The sequence below is a fragment of the Ranitomeya imitator genome, chromosome 1 (assembly GCF_032444005.1).
Source record: "Ranitomeya imitator isolate aRanImi1 chromosome 1, aRanImi1.pri, whole genome shotgun sequence".
Lineage (NCBI taxonomy): Eukaryota > Metazoa > Chordata > Amphibia > Anura > Dendrobatidae > Ranitomeya > Ranitomeya imitator.
In genome coordinates, this window is record NC_091282.1 from 48293513 (window position 1) to 48316951 (window position 23439).

The following is a 23439-nucleotide window of genomic DNA, read 5'->3' on the forward strand; positions in this document are numbered from 1 at the left end:
AGTTTTACACCAGGGATTTACTGCTCTGCATTGTTGTTCCTGACCGCTCAGCCCATCATTCCATCCAGTGCTGCTTGGCCTTGTGTTGTGTGGTGCTGCGGACCAGTCTCTGACCTCGGGGCTCTGGGGATTGTGAATAGCTGAATTCAGATCTTTAAACTTCATTATTATTATTATTATTATTTATTGTTATAGCGCCATTTATTCCATGGCGCTTTACATGTACTGATGTCCTTTTACTAAACATACCATAACCTTTGTAGCTGCAGTGTAAAGTATAGAGGGCAGAACAACAGGCGGAGACTGATAAGTCATGCCTTGGGCTTTTGATTACTTTTAGATATATGGTCAGTGTCGGACTGGGGTGACAAGGGCCCACCAGTAACATTGACTTTGGGGGGTCCACTTTTCACCTGCATGCAAATATACTACCTTCGTTCATAAATTTCCCTATATCTCTATATAACAATAAACTGGGCAGTTTGGTTAATGAATGATGAGATGCTGCTTTTTTCTGTATGAATCAAGTGAATTATGCCAAGTACAGCCCATACAGTGGGGTTGGGGGCCCAGTTCTACACAGGGCCCACCGGGGGATTCCCCTGTTACCCTGTGGGCCAGTCCGAGCCTGTATATGGTATCCAGGCACATTTTGCCTCTCTTCAGCACAGGTGTTCACAAATAACAATGTCATCTGCCAGTGTCAGCCACAGGTGCCCACAGCAGTGTCAGCGGCAGGTGCCTATGGAGGGGCCGGTGTAGGTGCCAACAAGTTTCATTTGCAGGTGCCCACAGCGGTGTCAGCGGCAGGTGCCCACAGCAGTGTCAGCGGCAGGTGCCCACAGCAGTGTCAGCGGCAGGTGCCCACAGCAGTGTCAGCGGCAGGTGCCCACAGCAGTGTCAGCGGCAGGTGCCCACCACAGTGTCAGCCACAGGTGCCCACAGCAGTGTCAGCGGTGGGTGCCCACAGTAGTTTCAGTGACCAGTGCCCACAGCATTCAGCAGCAGGTGCCCACAGCAGTGTCAGCGGAAGGTGCCCACAGCAGTATCAGCGGCAGGTGCCCACTGGAGTATCAGCGGCAGGTGTAGGTGCCAACAAGTTTCATTTGCAGGTGCCCACAGCAATGACAGCGGCAGGTGCTCACAGCAATGCCAGCGGCAGGTGCCCACAGCAGTGTCAGCGGCAGGTGCCCACAGCAGTGTCAGCGGCAGGTGCCCACAACAGTGTTAGCGGCAGGTGCCCACAACAGTGCCATTCTCTAAATGAAGTCTGATTTTGCAAGAAGATATGAATATTTGATGCCATGCATGACTCACGCATGTGGTTTAAAGCCGGCCATACACACTAGATGGCTGTCAGTCGTACATTGCTTGGACGATTGATTGTTCTGCAGATAGCTATCTTAGCCATCAGATGAGAAAGACGCAGGATGACACGTAGACCGGGGGCTAATCTCCGGCAGAACAATGCAAAAGGAAGTCCGAAATCGGACATGTGCGATCGACATGTCTGCCAACCATCCGTTGGCCGGTGCCCCCATTATACCGTCAGCCGAACCCGTACATATCGGGGGTGGTTCATCCGACATTAGTGTGTATGGGGTCCTTTAAGAGCCAAAGAATCTCAGTCTACAGACCCTCGACACGTAAATCCCCCATTCAGAACCATTTGTTACATGTTTTACCCGTAAGCTGTGGGATTTGATGCAGAACCTTCTCATGCCACTTATTAATGTAGTTTATGTTTATTCCTCAATGTTCTCAAGATCTCCACTTGCTATCAATGAATGGAAATATTCTTGTTCACATCCAGAAGATGAAAACCTACAGACCTACAGTAATACTTCTCACTGCTGATGGTTTGTTACAATTGTAGCCAGTATAGAAATAAGCAGCTTGGAGCCCAGACTGATACATTTTATTTCCAAACTTGTGCTGCTGATATGATTATTGTCAAAACTGGGTACAGTTGTAGCAAACCCTCAGCTGTGAAAAGTATTCAGGTTTATAAGAGAAATCAAACAGAGAATCTGAACAAAGTTGGAAACTGAAACACAAATGTAGCTTTATATACAGTATGGCCTCTGCAGCAACTCCCGCACTTACTGGAAATTCTGCAGAAAGTTTCTTCTCTTGTTCCAAAGAAAGACGTAGGAAAATCCGCATCAGTAAGTGCTCATGCAGACGTCCGTTTTTTGGCGTACGAGCCCTATCTGTATTTTTCACACATAGCGCTTGCACCTATAATAGTGAATCGGATCTTTCACATTTCCGTGGTTTTTTTTCGGACAGAGCAAAATTGCAGAGATATGTTCGATTTTTGGCAATGCAAGTCTATGGGTCCGTTAAAAAAAAATCGGACCCCGCTTGGTTGGATGCCATTCGAGGGCGGACCAGTTTTCACGGACTGTCAGGAGGGAGAAGGTGGAGAAAAACTAATGACATTATGACCAAACTCACTGATGAATCTTGTACTTAAAAAAAAAAAAAAACTGATGTGTGAATGCGGCCTTAAGGTGGCCATACATATTAGACTTATGTTAGCCGAACTCACCCATGGGCTCGGCCGACGGTGTGTGGGGGCGCTGGGCACATGATGTTGATCAGGCACGTCCGATTTCGGACCCCTGATCTCACAGTGTCAATTGGCGGCTTTCTCCTAGAGAACACGAGCACTCGACCGAATGAGCGCCCTTGTGTGTGGGAGAGGCGGCCAAGATGTCTCGGATCTTTCGGCTGACAGCTATGGTGAGGCCTTCATCTGCTCCGAGGAACCGTGGGAACATCCGTCCAGCTTTACTGAGCCACAGCGGAATTTGCAACAAATATGGTGAAATTCCGCAATTTGAAAAAATACAAAAAAAAAAAATCTGAAAAATTCTGCAGCTTGTATAAGTTCCAGCCATGTATGTTTTCCCACTCTAGGGCTCATGCCGAGGCTTTATGGTCCATCTTTGGAGGGGTGGCTATCTCCGTACATAGAGTGATGAAGCCTGTGCCGTCTACACAGCCTTCCTGCACCGCCTGTGTCTTCTGCAGGAGGCCAGGAAACCTCATTAAAGTGGAAATTACAGTTAATTAACCTAATTAAATTAGTTTTCTATTTTCAGTGCACAATGAAGGGCGCGCCGTGCACCTGGTCATCACTCATCCTGCGAGCTGGAGGAACCCGCCGGTAGAGGTTACTGCTGTCCATCTGTCAGGATGCGTTAAATCCACAGATGTGTACGAGAAGACGGCGATAAATAAGCTACAGTAAGTAGTGAGATCCTCGCATGCCACGTTACCCGTATAGTGTGCCAGGCCCGTTTTGGCAGTAGCAATAAGGGGGTAAGCCAGCGCCACTCACTTCCTTGTGCACAAGACTGATGGAACACGAGCGGCAGGTACTCTCGATCCAATAGATATCGTAGATACGTCACCATCAGCCCGCTCGCCTAAAGATGTGGAAGTGAGTAAAGCCGGATTACCCCTTTAATACCATAAAGGACAAAACCATTTCCATCTTATAAACCCATTGTGGTTCCCCATTCATTAAACCGTTTTTACCCGTAAAACTGTTTGTCCATCGCCAACTTTTTGTGCAACTTTTGGCATTTTTCTGCCAGTCCCGGCCAGCTCCGCTAACTCTTCAAGAAAGGTGATGGTCAAGCACGGCCAACAAATTCACCATAATTTACACGTAGATTACAAGACTGGAGTACAGCTCTTGTGGTGAGGCATGGAGGCTGAAAGCTGAAAGATGCGCCAAATTCATGATGAGGCACATGCCTTTTAAAGGGTTGTCTACTACACTCCCTGACGGAAGTGATGTCGCTTATCCGTGTTATGTAAATGAAAGCTTATGACCTGACGTTAAATTCATCCATTGGTTGTATAAATTATTCTTTTGAAAGCTGAAACCCTCCGAAATGTGGTTTAGGTTAAGAAAAGAAATTGGCGTCAATGCAGAAATATTGATCAGTTAATGGACACAGAATGGTCAGATTTTGGCAAGACAAAAGTTTTGTCGCCTGGTCATATAATGTACCTAATCCTAGTTTATATCCTCACCTGTGCTCAGTAAATGATCAGTTAATTAGTGTGTGTGTATAAAAAGAAACCCAGCACCCCAGAACTTCACTTGAACTGCAACTTGAGCTCTGACAACATGCCAAAAATCCACCCTGCGACCAAAGCCTGGATTATCAAGAGGCTGAAGACCAGATCCACTGCACAGGTGGCTGGCACCTTTAATATGTCAAGTACCTCTCATCATCAAGTACAAAGAATTAAAAAAAAGATTTGAAGAGTCTGGAGATGTTTGACAAGCCCAGACCCCACAAGACAACTGCTCAGTAGGAACATTTGTTGGTTAGAAAATCCAAAGCAAGCCCCTCTACTACTGCAGCAGAGCTCCAACAGGCCTGGTCACCTCAAGTCCCTATGTCAACTAGAACAGTTTGTAGGATTCTGTCTCTAAATGTCCTCCATGGTCGAATCAGTGCCCAGAAGCCAGCACTAAACAAAAGGCAAATAAAAAACCGTGTGGCATTTGCAAAGTCCCACAGCCTGCTAAACAGATGGACGCTGGAAAAGTGGCAGAAGGTGGATTTCTCTGATGAATCTTCAGTGGAATTATACCACAGCCGCCACAAATACTGCAGGAGACCTACTGGAACCCGTATGGATCCAAAATACATGCAGAAAACAGTTAAATTTGGTGGTGGAAAGATCATGGTCTGGCGTTACATTCAGTATGGGGGTGTGCGAAACATTTGCAAGGTGGAAGGCAATATCAATAGCCTAAAATATCAAGAAGTATTAGCAACCTCTTATATTCCAAATCATAAAAGGGGTCAAATTCTGCAGCAGGATGGTGCTCCATCTCATACATCCATCTCTACAACAAAGTTCCTCCAGGCAAAAAAGATCAAGGAGCTCAAGGACTGGCCAGGCCAGTCACCAGACACGAACATCATTGAGCATGTTTGGGGTAGGATGAAAGAGGAAGCTTGGAAGACAAAACCAAAGAATCTAGATGAACTCTTGGAGGCATGTAAGACTGCATTCTTTGCTATTCCTCATGATTTCATTGATTGTATGAATCATTGTTGAACCGCATGGATGCAGTCCTTCAAGCTCATGGAAGTCACACAAAATATTAAATATGACTCTAATAGCACCGCAACTTCATTCACCAATGTTATGCAACATATATTTGTATTTTAAGTTAATTATTTGTTTGAATATCACATTACTTTCTGTGGGCGACAAAACTTTTGTCTTGCCAAAATCTGACCATTCTGTGTCCATTAACTGATCAATATTTCTGCATTGATGCCAATTTATTTTCTTAACCTAAACCACATTTCGGAGGGTTTCAGCTTTCAAAAGAATAATTTATACAACCAATGGATGAATTTAACGTCAGGTTATAAGCATTTATTTACATAACATGGATAAGCGACATAACTTCTGTCAGGGAGTTTATCTTCGGGAGTGCATGCTCTCCAGCTTCCCGCTTGAAGGCGGACGTTGCGCTCCTCAAGATGGCCAGTGTTGTGGCTGAGCCGCTGCGACCAAACTGTGTGCTCTCACATGCTGCAAGCCGGGTCAGATTTGCCTCTGCAGCATAGGAAAATCACAGGAACACTAACGATAGCCTCAGGGCAAACATTGGGGGAAAGTAAACTAGACAATTGCCCAGGACCCCCTATACACAAAAGGGCCTCCAGCCTTTACAAGTCAGTTATTACATTGATAATGCCAGTCCTGCATTATCAGTGCAGTTTCCAAGGTTGGATGTATAGAAGGACCTTTGTTGACTTCATGGTCATGTGACCAAAGGTCCAACACCCTGCAGGAGTATGAAGGAAATGAAGAAGAGGAGAGAGCCTCATATGTAGAGGACAGTGTGTATGTGTGTCCGCGCCTCTGCAGACCTATGTGTATCCATGGTTACAGACTACACTGAAACACCATGTAGTCTGATCCACTGCACCGAACCCCTCTTCTGGCTGAAACTTTGCAAACACAGGGAATAGCCGGCCATGTAATATGTGGATCTGATGGGTTCTGTATAGCCGGGATTACTTCATGAGACAAACCATTTTTAAATAGGTAAACTGATTTTTAGATTTGACACTTAGGAGTCTGGGAAAGCTGGGTGACAACCCTTGGTGAAGCTATCAGCCAATGTGCAGGCTTAGTAAAAGGGGATGTAGGAAAAAAAATACCTTAATAAATTGAGAATATTTGCCTCAATGCCTTAGAGAGTCGATTCATGGAAGAGTTATCATATTTACTGATACAGTATGGACAACTAATGTTCAAAATGTATAGCAAAGTGCGGCTGGTCACACATGCTCAGTCACTACACATGCTCAGTCACTACACATGCTCAGTCACTACACATGCTCAGTCACTCCCCCTATAGCCAGGTTTCTGCATAACAATCCACCAATAGAAATAGCTTTCAGCCTGCTTTGTCAGGGAAGAGCACAAGCTTTGCAGCAGAATGGGACTGACTGGTGAAATTACAGGATACTTATGTTTACAGCTTCTAGAGGGGGAAGGAGACTGACTGGGACAATACTCGAGACAAGGAAGAAATGTATCAAAGGTGGCATTTCATATGCCCGCTGTTATCAGACGCCCCACATTTATTATATGTAATAAACTTGTTGCATTTTGGGGGCTGTCCGTTCACCAGAAAAAATGAAATCTATGCTAGTTAGATTTTAATGATAATGTATGCCAGTTTTCTGTCAGACATCATGGTAAAATTGTAGCCCCACAAAGTGTGTGGGATCATTACTGGGAACTTACTTGGTATTTTATTTTTTGCTGCCTGAGGGGGGAGGAGACTGATTTGGCAAATGGGGGGACCATATTAACAGAGTGAAGGAGACTGATTAAGGAACTTATTGGGGACTACGTTTCAGCTTGCAGATGGACAAGGAGACTATATTTAGGCTTTTAAAGATGGGGAATTTACAGGGGACAATGTTAAGAGCTGTTAGACTGGAAAGGAGTCTGACTGGGGATTTTATTGGTCACTACATTAGCAATTTCCAGAGTGGGAAGAAGACAAACTGGATACTTTATTTGGGACTACATTCACAACTTCCAGATGGAGGAGGAGACTAACCGGTGAATTTATTGGGGACTACATTCCCAACTTCTAGAGGGAGAAGGTGACTAACTGGATAACTTATTAGTGACTACATTCGCAGCTTCCAGATGCAAAAGGAAAGCTAAGTGGATAACTTCTAGGTGACTTTGTTCACAACTTCCAGAGGGAGAAGGAGACTAACTGGTGAACTTATTGGGGACTACATTCACAACTTCTAGAGGGAGATGGTGACTAACTGGATAACTTATTGGTGACTATGTTCACAACTTCCAGAGGGAGAAGGAAACTAATTGGCGAACTTATTGGTGACTAAGTTCACAACTTCCATTGGAAAAGACAAACCTGGGAACATATTGGTGACTACTTTCACAGCTTCTAGAAGGAGAAAGGGACTAACTGGTGTACTTATTTGGGACTACATTCAAAACTTCCAGAGGGGGAAGAAGACTGACTGGGGAACTTATTGGAAACTACATTTATATCTTCCAGAGGGGAAATGAGACTAACTGGAGAACTTACAGCTGACTAAATTCACAGGTTTCGGTGGGTAAGAGAGGAGTGGCCATTTTAAGCAAGAAGAGGTGAAAAACACAGAGGTTTTGGGATTTGTAGTTGGAAAACAAAAGTGGATGAAGTGACCCGACCCTGTAGCTTGTCTACCGTAGTAAAAATTAGCAGAGATGCTGTCAGGGAACACAAAGAAGGAAAAGAATAGCAAAGATTTATCTTCGAGTGAAAACCATGCAAATTAGGTTAAAAGTCCTGTTAACAGTCTTTTTTAAAGAATTGTTATTTATGGGATAACCTTTAGGCTTAATAGGGCAGGAAACATCACATAACAAACACAAAAATGAAAATAACAGTGCATTGTGCTTAATTGAGCCAAGGTCTCCACTGTTCCTCAGTCTGTACAAGAAGAGTCTTGTACTCCCCCAGGGTATAGAAATGTGTAATGTCTTTGGTATTCAGGAGGAGTATAGCGGACCCTGGCAGACAGTCTGGCCTCCTTCCTGTGGGGGATGGGCTCTACCTATTCACTGGCACATTCCCTGCTCCTATAAGCTTGTCATCCAGCTTGTCATCCAGCTTTCCCGGGAATAGGTACAAGAATCAGCTCACTGTAAACTGACTTCCAAGGCCTGTCGTGAGCTTGGCCTTTTGCACAATCAAGCAGAGCTGCAGTGTAAAGCATTTTGGAGGAAATTTATAAATGCCCCCGCTTTAAAATTTATGCAAATATTAAATTTGATAATAAATCTGTCATCATTAAAGGGGTTTTCCAGGCTTATTATATTGATCACCTATGTTTTAGCATAGGTGGTCTATATCGGATTGGTGGGGGTCCGCCACCTTCACCGATCAGCTTTTTTTCATTTTTAGAACTGAAACAGCACAGCTCAGTACACTAACTAGTGGCTGGTGTCAGGTACTGCAGCTTGGTGAATGAGCGCAGAGCTACAATACCCCGACGCGGCCCCTTCACAGTGTACACAGCCATGCTTTTTCGGCTCCATTGATGGATTACATTTGGGCAGAGCTGCAACCTTTCCTGATCTCGCCCACCTGACATAGGCGCACAAGTCTTATTACAAGCCCTGTACTTGGACAAGAAAAAGTCCCAAAGGGAGGGAATTGCTAGCATTGGGGTTCCACCTAAAGTGCCGAAGAATAAGAAGATATTGCTAAAAAAAAAAACAGACCTAATAAAACCCTCCCGGTCCTCGGCACTGACAGTCTTTCCGTCTTAACAGTCTTTGAGATCCCTCTTCCAGCTTAATCGTCAGTAGACCACTGCAGGCAATCAGTGGCCACAATCACTTGACACCCAGAACAGAAGGAGCAAGGAGACAGAATTAGTATCGAGAAGCAGGCAGAGGACCGGTAGAAGACTATTTTTTTTTAATTTTTTTATTTTAAAGACCATGATGGGCCAAATCTTAAAGTAATAAAAAATAATGGACAATCAAAATAAAAGGCAAACTAGATCCACACGAAACGAAGCCCAATATGTATGTTGTTTTCTTGAAAATTCAAAGAAGGGAAAAATTGTACGGTTAAAATTTTTGCAAATTTTTTTTTTATTCCAGTAAAGTAACGAACAGATCTAAAAAAAATCTTTTCACCAAAGATCCTGATGTGCAATAAAAAAGTATTTACATAATTCCCCCAAAATCCTGAAATATCAGGTTGTTGGCCATTATAATTAATCCCTCTCTTCTTTTTTTGTATGCCAGGATTGAATGAATACAAACGTATGATCATGGGAGATATGAAGACCCCGGACTTTGACGACCTTCTTGCAGCCTTTGACATTCCTGACATGGTAGATCCGAAAGCAGCTATTGAGTCTGGGCACGACGAGCACGATAATCACGTTAAGCAAAATGCCCAGGGAGATGACGACGCTCACGTCCCATCCTCTTCTGACGTTGGTGTAAGTGTCATAGTTAAAAACGTAAGGACCATCGAATCTTCGGAAGCTTCAGAGAAGGACACGCATCACTCCGCAGGTAATGGCTTGCACAATGGCTTTCTTACCATCTCAAATCTGGAACGTTTTAACAAGGAAAGCCTTAAATCCCTCAAAGAGAAAGCGATGGTCTCTGGAAATGTCCAAAAGGACTCAGTTTTCAACCAGTTCAGCCCCATTTCCAGCGCTGAAGAATTCGACGACGATGAAAAAATTGAAGTTGACGATCCGCCCGATCGCGTGGATTTAACCACGGGTTTTGGCTCCAACCTTTTGCCTGCTTCTACATTCGAAAGGGATAAAATAAAGACGGTGGAGCACTTGATGAAATCTGCAAATGCCCTTCCCAGTAATGGAAGCAAAAGCAAAGAGTGCCAAAAAGAAGTCTACGATGTAAAGGTAAAAAAAGATGAAAAACTCAAAGAGGGCGCTCATGGAAAAGTGCAATCGGAGAAAGGGGAAGTCAACGGAGAAAGCCTATCACAGTTGAAGTTAAAGTCTTCTGCAAAACTCTCTTCGTGCATTGCTGCAATCGCTGCGCTGAGCGCTAAGAAGACGGCCTACGATCCGAAAGATATGCAGTCCAATACGGAAGAGTCGACTCTGGTGCCTAAAGAAATTAACAACAGTCCGTTGGGAAATGTCAAGTGTCCCGATGCTCAATTGACTGTACAAAACCTCATCGATGGAGCAAAGAAGACCCCCGTGAAGCCAAGTGATAGCCCAAGGAGCGTCTCCAGTGAAAATAGCAGTAAAGGTTCACCATCGTCTGGCGGTTCAACCCCGGCTATCCCGAAAGTGAGAATAAAGACCATTAAGACATCATCTGGTGAAATCAAGAGGACTGTTACAAGGGTGTTGCCGGACTTTGATGCAGAAGGAACCAAACAACCTTCTGATCAGTCACCCTCTACTGTGGCTTCACCAGTTTTGTCATCTCATACATCGGCCGCGGCTATACTTTCTTCTCCTTCAAGACCCTCTGTGCAAACCATTCCTTCCACCAACCCAGCTTCTTCAACAGATGGTCTTCCAAAACAGGTCACTATCAAACCTGTGGCCACCGCCTTCCTCCCGGTATCTGCAGTTAAAACGGCGGGCTCGCAAGTGATAAACTTGAAGTTCGGTAACAACACAGTGAAAGCAACGGTCATATCTGCTGCATCGGTCGAAAGCACCAGCAATGCCATCATTAAAGCTGCCAATGCCATTCAGCAGCAGACGGTGGTGGTTCCAGCTTCGAGCCTTGCCAATGCCAAACTTGTGCCAAAGACGGTGCATTTTGCCAACCTCAACCTGTTGCCTCAAGGCTCTCAAACGACGACAGAGCTTCGCCAAGTGTTGACTAAGCCCCAGCAGCAAATCAAGCAAACCCTTGTGCCCACCACAGTGGTGACACCGACCAAAAAGGTGTCCAGAGTCCAAGTGGTAGCGTCCTCACAAAGTTCTGTGGTGGAAGCTTTTAATAAAGTATTGAGCAGTGTTAACCCGGTTCCCGTCTACATTCCCAATCTCAGTCCTCCAACCAATGCAGGAATTAGCTTGCCGGCCCGTGGATATAAGTGTTTAGAGTGCGGAGATTCGTTCGCCCTAGAAAAGAGTCTTCTGCAACATTATGACCGTCGCAGTGTTCGCATCGAAGTCACCTGCAACCATTGCACAAAAAACTTAGTTTTTTATAACAAATGCAGTCTTCTGTCACACGCACGTGGACATAAAGAAAAAGGGGTCGTCATGCAATGTTCGCACCTTATCCTGAAGCCGGTCCCAGTCGATCAGATGATTGCATCTTCATCCCCGAATAGTGTTTCAACTCCGACGACACCAGCGCCTCGACAAGGCCCCACTGTAGTGGTGGCACATACTTTAGCAAAGGTGCCAGCTGGAGCTTCTAGCCCGGTGATATCGGCTCCCATCACCGCCCCAGTCACACCCGCTATGCCTTTAGATGAAGATTCCTCCAAGTTGTGCCGACACAGTCTGAAGTGCTTGGAATGTAATGAAGCTTTCCCAGACGAAACTTCCCTAGCGACCCACTTTCAGCAAGTGGTGGACACCAGTGGACAAGTACGTAAAGTGTATACTTGCCTATTTGTTGTGATGATTACAGGTACAAATTGCTGCATTGTTGGAAACATACTGTTAAGGTACCTTCACACTGAACAACTTAACAACGATATCGCTAGCGATCCGTGACGTTGCAGCGTCCTGGATAGCGATATCGTTGTGTTTGACACGCAGCAGCGATCTGGATCCTGCTGTGACATCGCTGGTCGGAGCAGAAAGGCCAGAACTTTATTTCGTCGCTGATCACCCGCTGACATCGCTGAATCGGCGTGTGTGACTCCGATTCAGCGATGTCTTCACTGGTAACCAGGGTAAACATCGGGTTACTAAGCACAGGGCCGCGCTTAGTAACCCGATATTTTACTGTATTTTACTGTGTTTTACGGCCGGCGCTTACACAGTGCAGGGAAGCTGACGCCGGGGGACGCGACAGACACCGGAATGTAAGTATGTAGTGTTTGGTTTTTTTTACATTTACAATGGTAACCAGGGTAAACATCGGGTTACTAAGCGCAGCCCTGCGCTTAGTAACCCGATGTTTACCCTGGTTACCCGGGGACTTCGGCATCGTTGGTCGCTGGAGAGCTGTCTGTGTGACAGCTCTCCAGTGACCACACAGCGACGCTACAGCGATCGGCAGCGTTGTCTAGATCGCTGCAGCGTCGCTAAATGTTTTCGAACCTGCATATTTTTGCTGTGCCAAAAGCCGCAAAGTCTTACAGTTTTTTTTTTTTACAACAGAGTATTTTTGACCTCACTGTGCTCTTTTGTGTCTTCAAAGTCTTACAGTTCCAGCAAAGTGGATGGTATTTATAGAGATCGCGTGCCCACTGTGATTTTTTAAATCCATTTAAACTGAACTGCAATGAGGTTTTATTTACCTGTGTCCATTTCTCTTGTCGGTACGCTGAGCTTTAAGTGCAAATCCGCTCATGGGGGCCTCTACTGGGGTAGACGTTTAGTCTCAGTGGTCACTTATGTCCATGTTGGTGCAACATGTAATGAAACTGCTCAATATAATAACTCGGAATATCAGGCCAGATTAACCCCCCACCCAGAATATACCCCTCCGGGTCAGAATATACCCCAGCTGCTGTAGATCAGATTTTTCAGGCTTCTGAGAACCATTGAGTGATATACTCAATAACTGGGCCCAAGGCAGCACACGGGGTCCCAGGCAGAACACGGGGCCCTAGATAGCACATGGGGGGGCAGAGACAGCGAATGGGGTCCCAGGCAGCACACGGGGGCAGAGACAGCGAACGGGGTCCCAGGCAGCTAACAGGGCCCCAGGTAGCACACGGTGCCAGGCTACGCACAGGACCCCAGGCAGCACATGGGGGTCCCAGGCAGCACACAGGGCGCCAGGCAGCACACAGTGGCCCCAGACAGCATACAGGGGCCCCTGGCAGCGCACGGGGCCCCAGGCAGCGCACAGGGCCCCAGGCAGCACCTGGGGCAGAGACAGCAAACAGGGCCCCAGGCAGCACACGAGGGCCCCAGGCAGCACACGAGGGCCCCAGGCAGCACACGAGGGCCCTAGGAAGCACACAGGGGCCCCAGGCAGCAAAAAGGGCCCTAGGAAGCACACAGGGGCCCCAGGGAGAGCACAGGGCCCCTGGCAGCATATAGGGGCCCCTGGCAGCACACGGGGGCCCCAGGCATCGCACAGGACCTTTGGCAGCGCACAGTGGCCCCAGTCAGCACATGGGGCAGAGACAGCGAACGCGGTCCCAGGCAGCACACAGGGCCCCAGGTAGCGCACAAGGGCACCAGGCAGAGCACAAGGGCCCCAGGCAGCACACGGGGGCCCCAGGCAGCACACAAGGGCCCCAGGCAGCACACGAGGGCCCCAGGCAGCACACGAGGACCCCAGGCAGCAAAAAGGGCCCTAGGAAGCACACAGGGGCCCCAGGCAGCACACGAGGGCCCCAGGAAGCACACAGGGGCCCCAGGCAGCAAAAAGGGCCCTAGGAAGCACACAGGGGCCCCAGGGAGAGCACAGGGCCCCTGGCAGCATATAGGGGCCCCTGGCAGCACACGGGGGCCCCAGGCATCGCACAGGACCTTTGGCAGCGCACAGTGGCCCCAGTCAGCACATGGGGCAGAGACAGCGAACGCGGTCCCAGGCAGCACACGGGGGCTCCAGGCAGCACACAGGGCCCCAGGTAGCGCACAAGGGCACCAGGCAGAGCACAAGGGCCCCTGTCAGCACACGGGGGCCCCAGGCAGCACACAAGGGCCCCAGGCAGCACACGAGGGCCCAGGCAGCAAAAAGGGCCCTAGGAAGCAGACAGGGGCCCCAGGGAGAGCACAGGGCCCCCGGCAGCATATAGGGGCCCCTGGCAGCACACGGGGGCCCCAGGCATCGCACAGGACCTTTGGCAGCGCACAGTGGCCCCAGTCAGCACATGGGGCAGAGACAGCGAACGCGGTCCCAGGCAGCACACAGGGCCCCAGGTAGCGCACAAGGGCACCAGGCAGTGCACAAGGGCCCCATGCAGCACACGGGGGCCCCATGCAGCACACGGGGACCCCAGGCAGCGCACAGGGTCTCTGGCAGCACACGGGAGCACCAGGCAGTGCATGGGGCAGAGACAGCGAACGGGGTCCTTCAGGCACGCGGGGGCTTCAGGCAGCGCACAGGGCCCCAGTCAGTACACAGGGGCCCCAGGCAACGCACAGGGCCCCAGGTAGCACACAGGGGCCTCAGGCAGTGCACAGGGGCCCCAGGCAGCATACAGGGGTCCATGGCAGCACATGGGGCCCAGGCAGCGCACAGGGGCCCCAGGCAGTGCACAGGGGGCCACAGGCAGTGTATTAGGCCCCAGGAAGCACACAGGGCCCCAGGCAGTACACTAGGGGCCCAGGCAGTGCACAGAGGGGCAGAGACAGCGCACGGGACCCCAGACAGCGTACAGGGGGGCAGACACCGCACGCAAGGGGGAAGAGACAGTGCGCAGGGCCCCTGTGCTCTGGTTGGGATCCCCGTGCGCTGTCTAGGACCCCCTGTGCGCTGTGTGGGACCCTCTGTGTGATGTCTGGGGCCCCGTTCTTGAGTATATCACTCAATCCTGTGCGCTGCCTGGGGCCCCTGTGCGCTGCCTGGGGCCCCTGTGCGCTGCCTGGGGCCCCATGTGCTGCCTTGTACCCCATTCGCTGTCTCTGCCCCCGTGCGCTGCCTGGGGCCCCTGTGTGCTACCTGGGGCCCTCTGCATTGCCTGGGGCCCTGGTGTACTGCCTGGGACCCCGTTCACTGCCCCCCGTGTGCTGCCTGGGGCCCCCGTGTACTACCTGCAGCCCCCGTGTGCTGCCTGGGCCCTGTGTGCTGCCTGGTGCCCCGAGCGCTGCCAGGGGCCTCTGTAGTCTGCCTGGGACCGTGTTCGCTGTCTCTGACCCCTCGTGTGTTTCATGGGGCCCCTGTGTGCTGCCTGGGGCCCCATGTGCTGCCTTGTACCCCATTCGCTGTCTCTGCCCCCGTGCGCTGCCTGGGGCCCCTGTGTGCTACCTGGGGCCCTCTGCATTGCCTGGGGCCCTGGTGTACTGCCTGGGACCCCGTTCACTGTCTCTGCCCCCCGTGTGCTGCCTGGGGCCCCCGTGTACTACCTGGAGCCCCCGTGTGCTGCCTGGGGCCCATGTGTGCTGCCTGGTGCCCCGAGCGCTGCCAGGGGCCTCTGTAGTCTGCTTGGGACCCTGTTCGCTGTCTCTGACCCCTTGTGTGTTTCCTGGGGCCCCTGTGTGCTGCCTGGGTCCCTGTGTGCTGCCTTGGACCCCATTCGCTGTCTCTGCCCCCTAGTGCTGCCTGGGGCCCCGTTCGGTGTCTCTGCCCCCCTGTACGCTGCCTTGGGCCCCGTTCTTGAGTACATCACCCCTGTGCGATGTCTGGTGCCCCTGTGCCATGTCTAGGGCCCCTTACGCTGTCTGGGGCCTCATGCACTGTCTCTGCCCCCCTGTGCACTGCCTGGGGCCTCGTTATTAAGTATATCACTCAATGGTTCTCAAAAGCATGAAAAATCTGATCTACAGCAGCTGGGGTATAATCTGGCCTAGGCCTCTTTAACCCTGGGTATATTAGACTGGGTGGGGAGGTTAATCTGGCCTGTTACACCAGGATATCTATGCCTATGCAGCATCAATAGTAAAAATATGTCATGTTAAAAATAATAAAAAAAACAAAAAACCTGCTATACTCACCCTGCGCCGCCTTTCTCGCTCTTCTCCACGCTCCCGGGACCGCTCCATTGCAAGCGGCAGCTTCCGGTCCCGTCCCAGGGCTGGTGTGCGACAAGGACCTGCCGTGATGTCACGGTCATGTGACCGCGACATTATCATAGGTCCTGCTCACACCAGCCCTGGGACCACCGGAAGCTGCCGCTTGCAATGGAGCGGTCCCGGGAGCGTGGAGAAGAGCGAGAAAGGCGGCAGATGGTAAATATAGCAGGACTTCAACGGGCTATAGGTGAGTATATGTTTATTTTTCTTTTTAAAGTCTCTATACTACGTGGCTCTGTGCTGGGCAATATACTACGTGACTGGGCAATATACTACGTGGCTCTGCTATATACTATGTGGCTGGGCAATAAACTACGTGGCTGGGCAATATACTACGTGGCTGGGCAATATACTACGTGGCTGGGCAATATACTACGTGGCTGGGCAATATACTACGTGGCTGCAATATACTACGTGGCTGGGCAATATACTACGTGGCTGGGCAATATACTACGTGGCTGGGCAATATACTACGTGGCTGGGCAATATACTACGTGGCTGGGCAATATACTACGTGGCTGGGCAATATACTACGTCACTGGGCAATATACTACGTGGCTGGGCAATATACTACGTGGCTGGGCAATATACTACGTGGCTGGGCAATATACTACGTGGCTGGGCAATATACTACGTGGCTGGGCAATATACTACGTGGCTGGGCAATATACTACGTGGCTGGGCAATATACTACGTCACTGGGCAATATACTACGTGACTGGGCAATATACTACGTCACTAGGCAATATACTACGTGGCCGCCCAATATAGTACGTGGCTCGGCAATATACTACGTGGCTGGGCAATATACTACATGGCTCGGCAATATACTACCTGACTGGGCAATATACTACGTCACTAGGCAATATACTACGTGGCCGCCCAATATACTACGTGGCTCAGCAATATACTACCTGACTGGGCAATATACTACGTGGCTCAGCAATATACTACCTGACTGGGCAATATACTACGTGGACATGCATATTCTAGAATACCCGATGCGTTAGAATCGTGCCACCATCTAGTCTACTATGTAATTGTCTAAGGGTCACTTCCGTCTTTCTGTCCTTCTGTCTTTCTGTCTGTCCCGGATATTCATTGGTCGCAGCCTCTGTCTGTCATGGAATCCAAGTCGCTGATTGGTCTCGCCAGCTGCCTGTCATGGCTGCCGCGACCAATCGGCGACGGCCACAGTCCGATTAGCCCCTCCATACTCCCCAGCAGTCACAGTGCCCGGCGCCCGCTCCATACTCCCCGCAGTCACCGATCACACAGGGTTAATGCCAGCGCTAACGGACTGCGTTATGCCGCGGGTAACTCACTCCGTTACCGCCGCTATTAACCCTGTGTGACCAAGTTTTTACTATTGATGCTAAATGTTAAAAATAATAAAAAATCATTATATACTCAATTTCCGCCGCCTTTCCCGTTCCTCGCGACGCTCCGGTAACCGCTCCATGCAAGCGTCAGGTTCCGGTGGCAAGGATGGTATGCGACAAGGACCTGCCATGACGTCATGGTCATGTGACCGTGACCTCATCACAGGTCCTGCGCTACCAACCCTGGGACCGGAAGCTGCCGAGTGCACCGCACACAGGCGACATGACTACAAGGGCTCCCTCGGAAGGTGAGTATATGTTTATTTTTTATTTTTTAACCTGTGACATATACGTGGCTGGGCAATATACTATGTGGCTGGGCAATATACTACGTGACTGGGCAATATACTACGTGACTGGGCAATATACTACGTGACTGGGCAATATACTACGTGGCTGGGCAATATACTACATGACTGGGCAATATACTACGTGGCTGGGCAATATACTACGTGGCTGCAATATACTACGTGGCTGGGCAATATACTACGTAGCTGGGCAATATACTACGTAGCTGGGCAATATACTACATGGCTGGGCAATATACTACGTAGCTGGGCAATATACTACGTGACTGGGCAATATACTACGTAGCTGGGCAATATACTACGTGGCTGCAATATACTACGTGGCTGGGCAATATACTACGTGGCTGGGCAATATACTACGTGACTGTGCAATATACTACGTGACTGTGCAATATACTACGTAGCTGGGCAATATACTACGTGGCTGGGCAATATACTACGTGGCTGGGCAATATACTACATGGCTGGGCAATATACTGCGTGGCTGCAATATACTACGTGACTGAGCAATATACTACGTGGCTGCAATATACTACGTGGCTGGGCAATATACTACGTGGCTGGGCAATATACTACGTGGCTGCAATATACTACGTGGCTGGGCAATATACTACGTGGCTGGGCAATATACTACGTGGCTGGGCAATATACTACGTGGCTGCAATATACTACGTGGCTGGGCAATATACTACGTGACTGGGCAATATACTACGTAGCTGGGCAATATACTACGTGGCTGGGCAATATACTACGTGGCTGGGCAATATACTACGTGGCTGGGCAATATACTACGTGACTGAGCAATATACTACGTGGACATGCATATTCTAGAATTCCTGATGCGTTAGAATCGGGCCACCATCTAGTATAGTTATAGCTGACTATCAGCACAAGGACTCTCCAGGCCTTAGAAGAATGGCCACTGCACCACCTGCTGGCCACAATTGGTATTTCTTTCTGCTTATTTTGTAATTTATTTTACTCTTCATGTTAAAACATGTAAACTTCCTGGCCAGCCCCTGGATACGATGAGAACAGGTGCAAACCCCCTGTAATTGTGCCCTTTAAAGTGGTTGTCACCTATATTAAAAATTAAAATAAAATACTTAAGAGTTGGTGGTGTAAGAAAGTAAAAATCCCCGCTGTCCTGTCCTATATCAGTGCCGCTCCTCTGCACTCAGTACTGTGTCCCCCGCCAGTCTCCTGACATCGACCTGTGGCAGGGGGCAATCTGTGGCTGCTGACAGGCTGTAGCCTTAGCAATCTCAGAAGTCAGCTGATTCTTATTATTCAGCCGAAACATAAAGGCTGCAGCCAATCAATCAGCAGTGGAGGAGCCGCACCGGTCCAGGAGGGGAGTATAGAGGTTATTTTATTCTATTTTTTTGACTTTTTTTAAAGTGTGGGACAGCCCCTTTAATAGTGACACCTTGGTCATTGCCATTTGTTATTTTTTCTGATACCTCCTTATGGAGGAAATAATAACGAGCAATTGTTTATCTTGCTGCAAAACATCAGATTTTTTTGGCCAGATTTACTCAAGAATTTGCAGGTACTACTGTGCATTATAGAATCACGCCCTTTTCTTCCAATAAAAGAAAAAGAAATTAATAAGAATAAAATAAAATTGGTATCGGCACATCCATAAGTCTGGTATGTATAATAATATAACAATACCAGTAATAATGTTGTAAAAAATCAAAACCTCAGAATTGTTTTTTTGGTTTTTTTTTTTGGTCTCCACACCTACCTAAAAAAAAGAAGTATAAGAAAAATCAAAAAGTCATTTGTATCCCCAAACTGGTGTCAATAAAACCGTAAAGTCGCCACACAATTGAAAAAGATGGAAAGAAAAAAAACACCGGTGAGAGACAGAATCTTAAAAGAAATCCAGAAAATCGCATTTTATGATTTTTACATAATTTACATAAAATCTGTATGGAGGAGGGGGCCAAAATCCCTGCTGCAGTGTGTGCAAACCTGGTCAAGAACTATAGGAAACGTCTGACCTCTGTAACTGCAAACAAACGTTTCTGTACCAAATATTATGTTCTGTTTTTCTATTTCACATGCTTATTTCATGCAATGAAATGCAATGTAATTATGTAAAAATCCTACAATGTGATTTTCTGGATTTTTTTATAGGTTCTGTCTCTCACAGGTGAAGTGTACCTACGATAAACATTACAGACTTCTGTGTAGGTGGGAAAACTTGCAAAACCGGCAGTGTATCATATACTTACTTTCCCAACTGTGTGTGTGTTCGCACGCACGCACGCACACACACACATTTATATACATACATACATACATACAGTACAGACCAAAAGTTTGGACACCTTCTCATTTAAAGATTTTTCTGTATTTTCATGTGGAATTATATCCTTAACAAAAAGTATGAAACAACTGAAATTATGTCTTATATTCTAGGTTCTTCCAAGTAGCCACCTTTTGCTTTGATGACTGCTTTGCACACTCTTGGCATTCTCTTGATGAGCTTCAAGAGGTAGTCACCGAGAATGGTCTTCACTTCTCAGGTGTGCCCTGTCAGGTTTAATAAGTGGGTTTTCTTGACTTATAAATGGGGTTGGGATCATTAGTTGTGTTGTGCAGAAGTCTGGTGGATACACAGCTGATAGTCCTACTGAATAGACTGTTAGAATTTGTATTATGGCAAGAAAAAAGCAGCTAAGTAAAGAAAAACGAGTGGCCATCATTACTTTAAGAAATGAAGGTCAGTCAGTCCGAAAAATTGGGAAAACTTTGAAAGTGTCCCCGAGTGCAGTGGCAAAAACCATCAAGCGCTACAAAGAAACTGGCTCACATGAGGACTGCCCCAGGAAAGGAAGACCAAGAGTCACCTCTGCTTCTGAGGATAAGTTTATCCGAGTCACCAGCCTCAGAAATCGCAGGTTAACAGCAGCTCAGATTAGAGACCAGGTCAATGCCACACAGAGTTCTAGCAGCAGACACATCTCTACAACAACTGTTAAGAGGAGACTTTGTGCAGCAGGCCTTCATGGTAAAATAGCTGCTAGGAAACCACTGATAAGGACAGGCAACAAGCAGAAGAGACTTGTTTGGGCTAAAGAACAGACCTCCAGGCTGCGTAAGGGTTATTTGACCAAGAAGGAGAGTGATGGGGTGCTACTCCAGATGACCTGGCCTCCACAGTCACCAGACCTGAACCCAATCGAGATGGTTTGGGGTGAGCTGGACCGCAGAGTGAAGGCAAAAGGGCCAACAAGTGCTAAGCATCTCTGGGAACTCCTTCAAGATTGTTGGAAGACCATTCCCGGTGACTACCTCTTGGAGCTCATCAAGAGAATGCCAAGAGTGTGCAAAGCAGTCATCAAAGCAAAAGGTGGCTACTTTGAAGAACCTAGAATATAAGACATAATTTCAGTTGTCTCACACTTTTTTGTTAAGTATATAATTCCACATGTGTTAATTCATAGTTTTGATGCCTTCAGTGTGAATGTACAATTTTCATAGTCATGAAAATACAGAAAAATCTTTAAATGAGAAGGAGTGTCCAAACTTTTGGTCTGTACTGTATATATAGTATTTTTTACAAAACAATGTATGCCCTTAAAACAATGGAGTAATTGCATCATATTGAATGTCGGAAAAATGTAAAATCTATTATTCTTGGAGGAAAGAAAAAATGCAAAATGTAAAAACGAAAATTGGATGTGGAGGCGAGGGGTTATCCGGGATGTACTTTATTTAAATGTTATTAAGGGGCTAAGCACTTATCTGCAGGTAATTGCTAACTAGTAGTGATAAGCGCAAGTGCCCATTCTGGAGTTTGCCTAGGGTGCTAGGGTACGCACTGAGTATCACGGGTGCTCGGGAGACATATTCGGGTCCCTGCGGCTACATGTTTCGTGGTGGTTACATTGCCACAAAACATGCGGGGATTGCCTGACATAACATACACAGGCATGTCTTGTGGCTGGGGACTCAAACATGTCATTCGAGTAACCCGTGATACTCAGTGCGTACCCGAGCACCCTAGGCAAACTCCAGAATGGGCACTTGCGCTCATCACTACTAGCTGCCTGCCACCGATCTCCTGCCGGTGGCTTTGCGGCTTCCGGTGACGTCATATCAACAGAGCAGTAACACAGGATTTAGATGTAAGCCCCGACGGGGCCACCGAGCGAGCGCCTGAACACTGTGTGATACCACCCTAATAACAATAATAAGTAATTTCCCTTTAAAGGCGGATATCTAAGCTTTGGTTCTTGTGGTTTGTTTTGTAGAAGACGTGCAGTGTCTGTATGATGCTGCTACCGAACCAGTGCAGTTTTTCGTGTCACCAGCGCATCCATCAGCACAAGTCCCCCTTCACCTGCCCCGAGTGTGGCGCCATCTGCAGGTCGGCACATTATCAGACTCACATCACCAAGAACTGCCTGCACTACACCCGCAAGGTCGGCTTCCGGTAAGTTCAGTTTTCTAGAAAGAAAGGTAATCTTGGAGAGCGACGCTCCTTTTTAACTCATAACATTTTTTGTCTCGTTTTTTTCCCTTTCAGGTGTATTCATTGCAATGTGGTGTATTCGGAGATCGCTGCTCTGAAGTGTCACATTCAAGGCTCCCATTGTGAAGTCTTCTACAAATGTCCTATCTGCCCCATGGCATTTAAATCGGCTCCCAGCACCCACTCCCATGCAAACACCCAGCACCCAGGGGTGAAGATCGGAGAACCCAAGTATGTATTTTTGTGTCTTTTTTTTTTATATATATAAATTTGCCTAGATGAAGCGGAGTTGACCATGCCATTCTACAATTACTTTTCGTCACCGTCAACATGGCAATGATGAGCCGACAAAAAAGGTTGATCGTCGGCTGATCGCACATTTTGTTTTGCAGCATAGAAATAATCGTTCTCGCCAGCTCATCTCCCCGTGTAAACAGCAGGGATCTGCTATACACAATATGTCATTTGTATGATCAATACCAAAGAAATGACCTGGAACACCTGTAGATATAAATGCAACATGTAGGTGCACATTCACACTGTGGCCAGTAACAAACATAACGCAGGATCTGTATGATCACATTAACATCTGTTCCTCCCCTTCAGATTGCAGATTGCCATTTGAAACCGGTCTTTAAACGAGACTGACACTTGTTATAGACAGACATCTGCCTGATTAACCTGCCTTTAAAGGGGGTTTCCATACTAATGTCCTATTCTTGGAAGAGATCATCAATATCAGGTTGGTGGAGCTACACAACTCGGCATCCCCACCGATCAGCTGTTATCAGCAATGATAGATGAGAACAGACAACCCCACAGCTCAGCAGTCCGTGTAATGGCTGTTCTCAAATACTGCAGCTCAGATCACATTCACTTAAAGTCGACCTTTCATCTATTTTTTACATATATTTATATTTTCATATCGAATTGGACACAGGACGTAAGAGTGGCTGCTGAGCAGAATAAAATATATATTTTTCTTATTTCACCTCTCCACTGAGGAGATATTAGCAAGCCAAGTATTTGGCACAAAACAAGTTTATTTTTGTTGTTTTTTTTTAAGCCCAACTGGGTGTTATCAGACAGTTTTCTCTGGGGGCGTGTAGTTCTTCTCCCTGTATGAGGCTGACCAATCATAAGTAGGCAGCAACACAGCAGGAAAAGAATACGCCCCTCCATGGCTTAGGTTTCTCAGCGTGCAAGATGTAATGACACAGCTCTAACCTCCTGCATGATTACAAAGTGCAGCTGAGTTTAGCTGTGTCACATTACAAAACCTTATATAACCTCTCCTCCTCTACTAGCACACTCAGCTCTGCTGTACTGCCCCT

The 23439-nt window shown here is 47.7% G+C and overlaps 1 protein-coding gene across 1 annotated transcript in view; it reads left to right on the forward strand.

Annotated features, from left to right (window-relative positions):
- Positions 1-23439, forward strand: part of ZNF532 (zinc finger protein 532) — a 66679-nt gene that overhangs the window by 7630 nt on the left and 35610 nt on the right. The window contains exons 2-5 of the mRNA XM_069746115.1: positions 3111-3255; positions 9352-11654; positions 21885-22066; positions 22160-22336. Coding sequence (XP_069602216.1) covers positions 9372-11654; positions 21885-22066; positions 22160-22336 — 2642 coding nt within the window. The 5' untranslated portion in view covers positions 3111-3255; positions 9352-9371. The remainder of the gene's footprint in view (positions 1-3110; positions 3256-9351; positions 11655-21884; positions 22067-22159; positions 22337-23439) is intronic.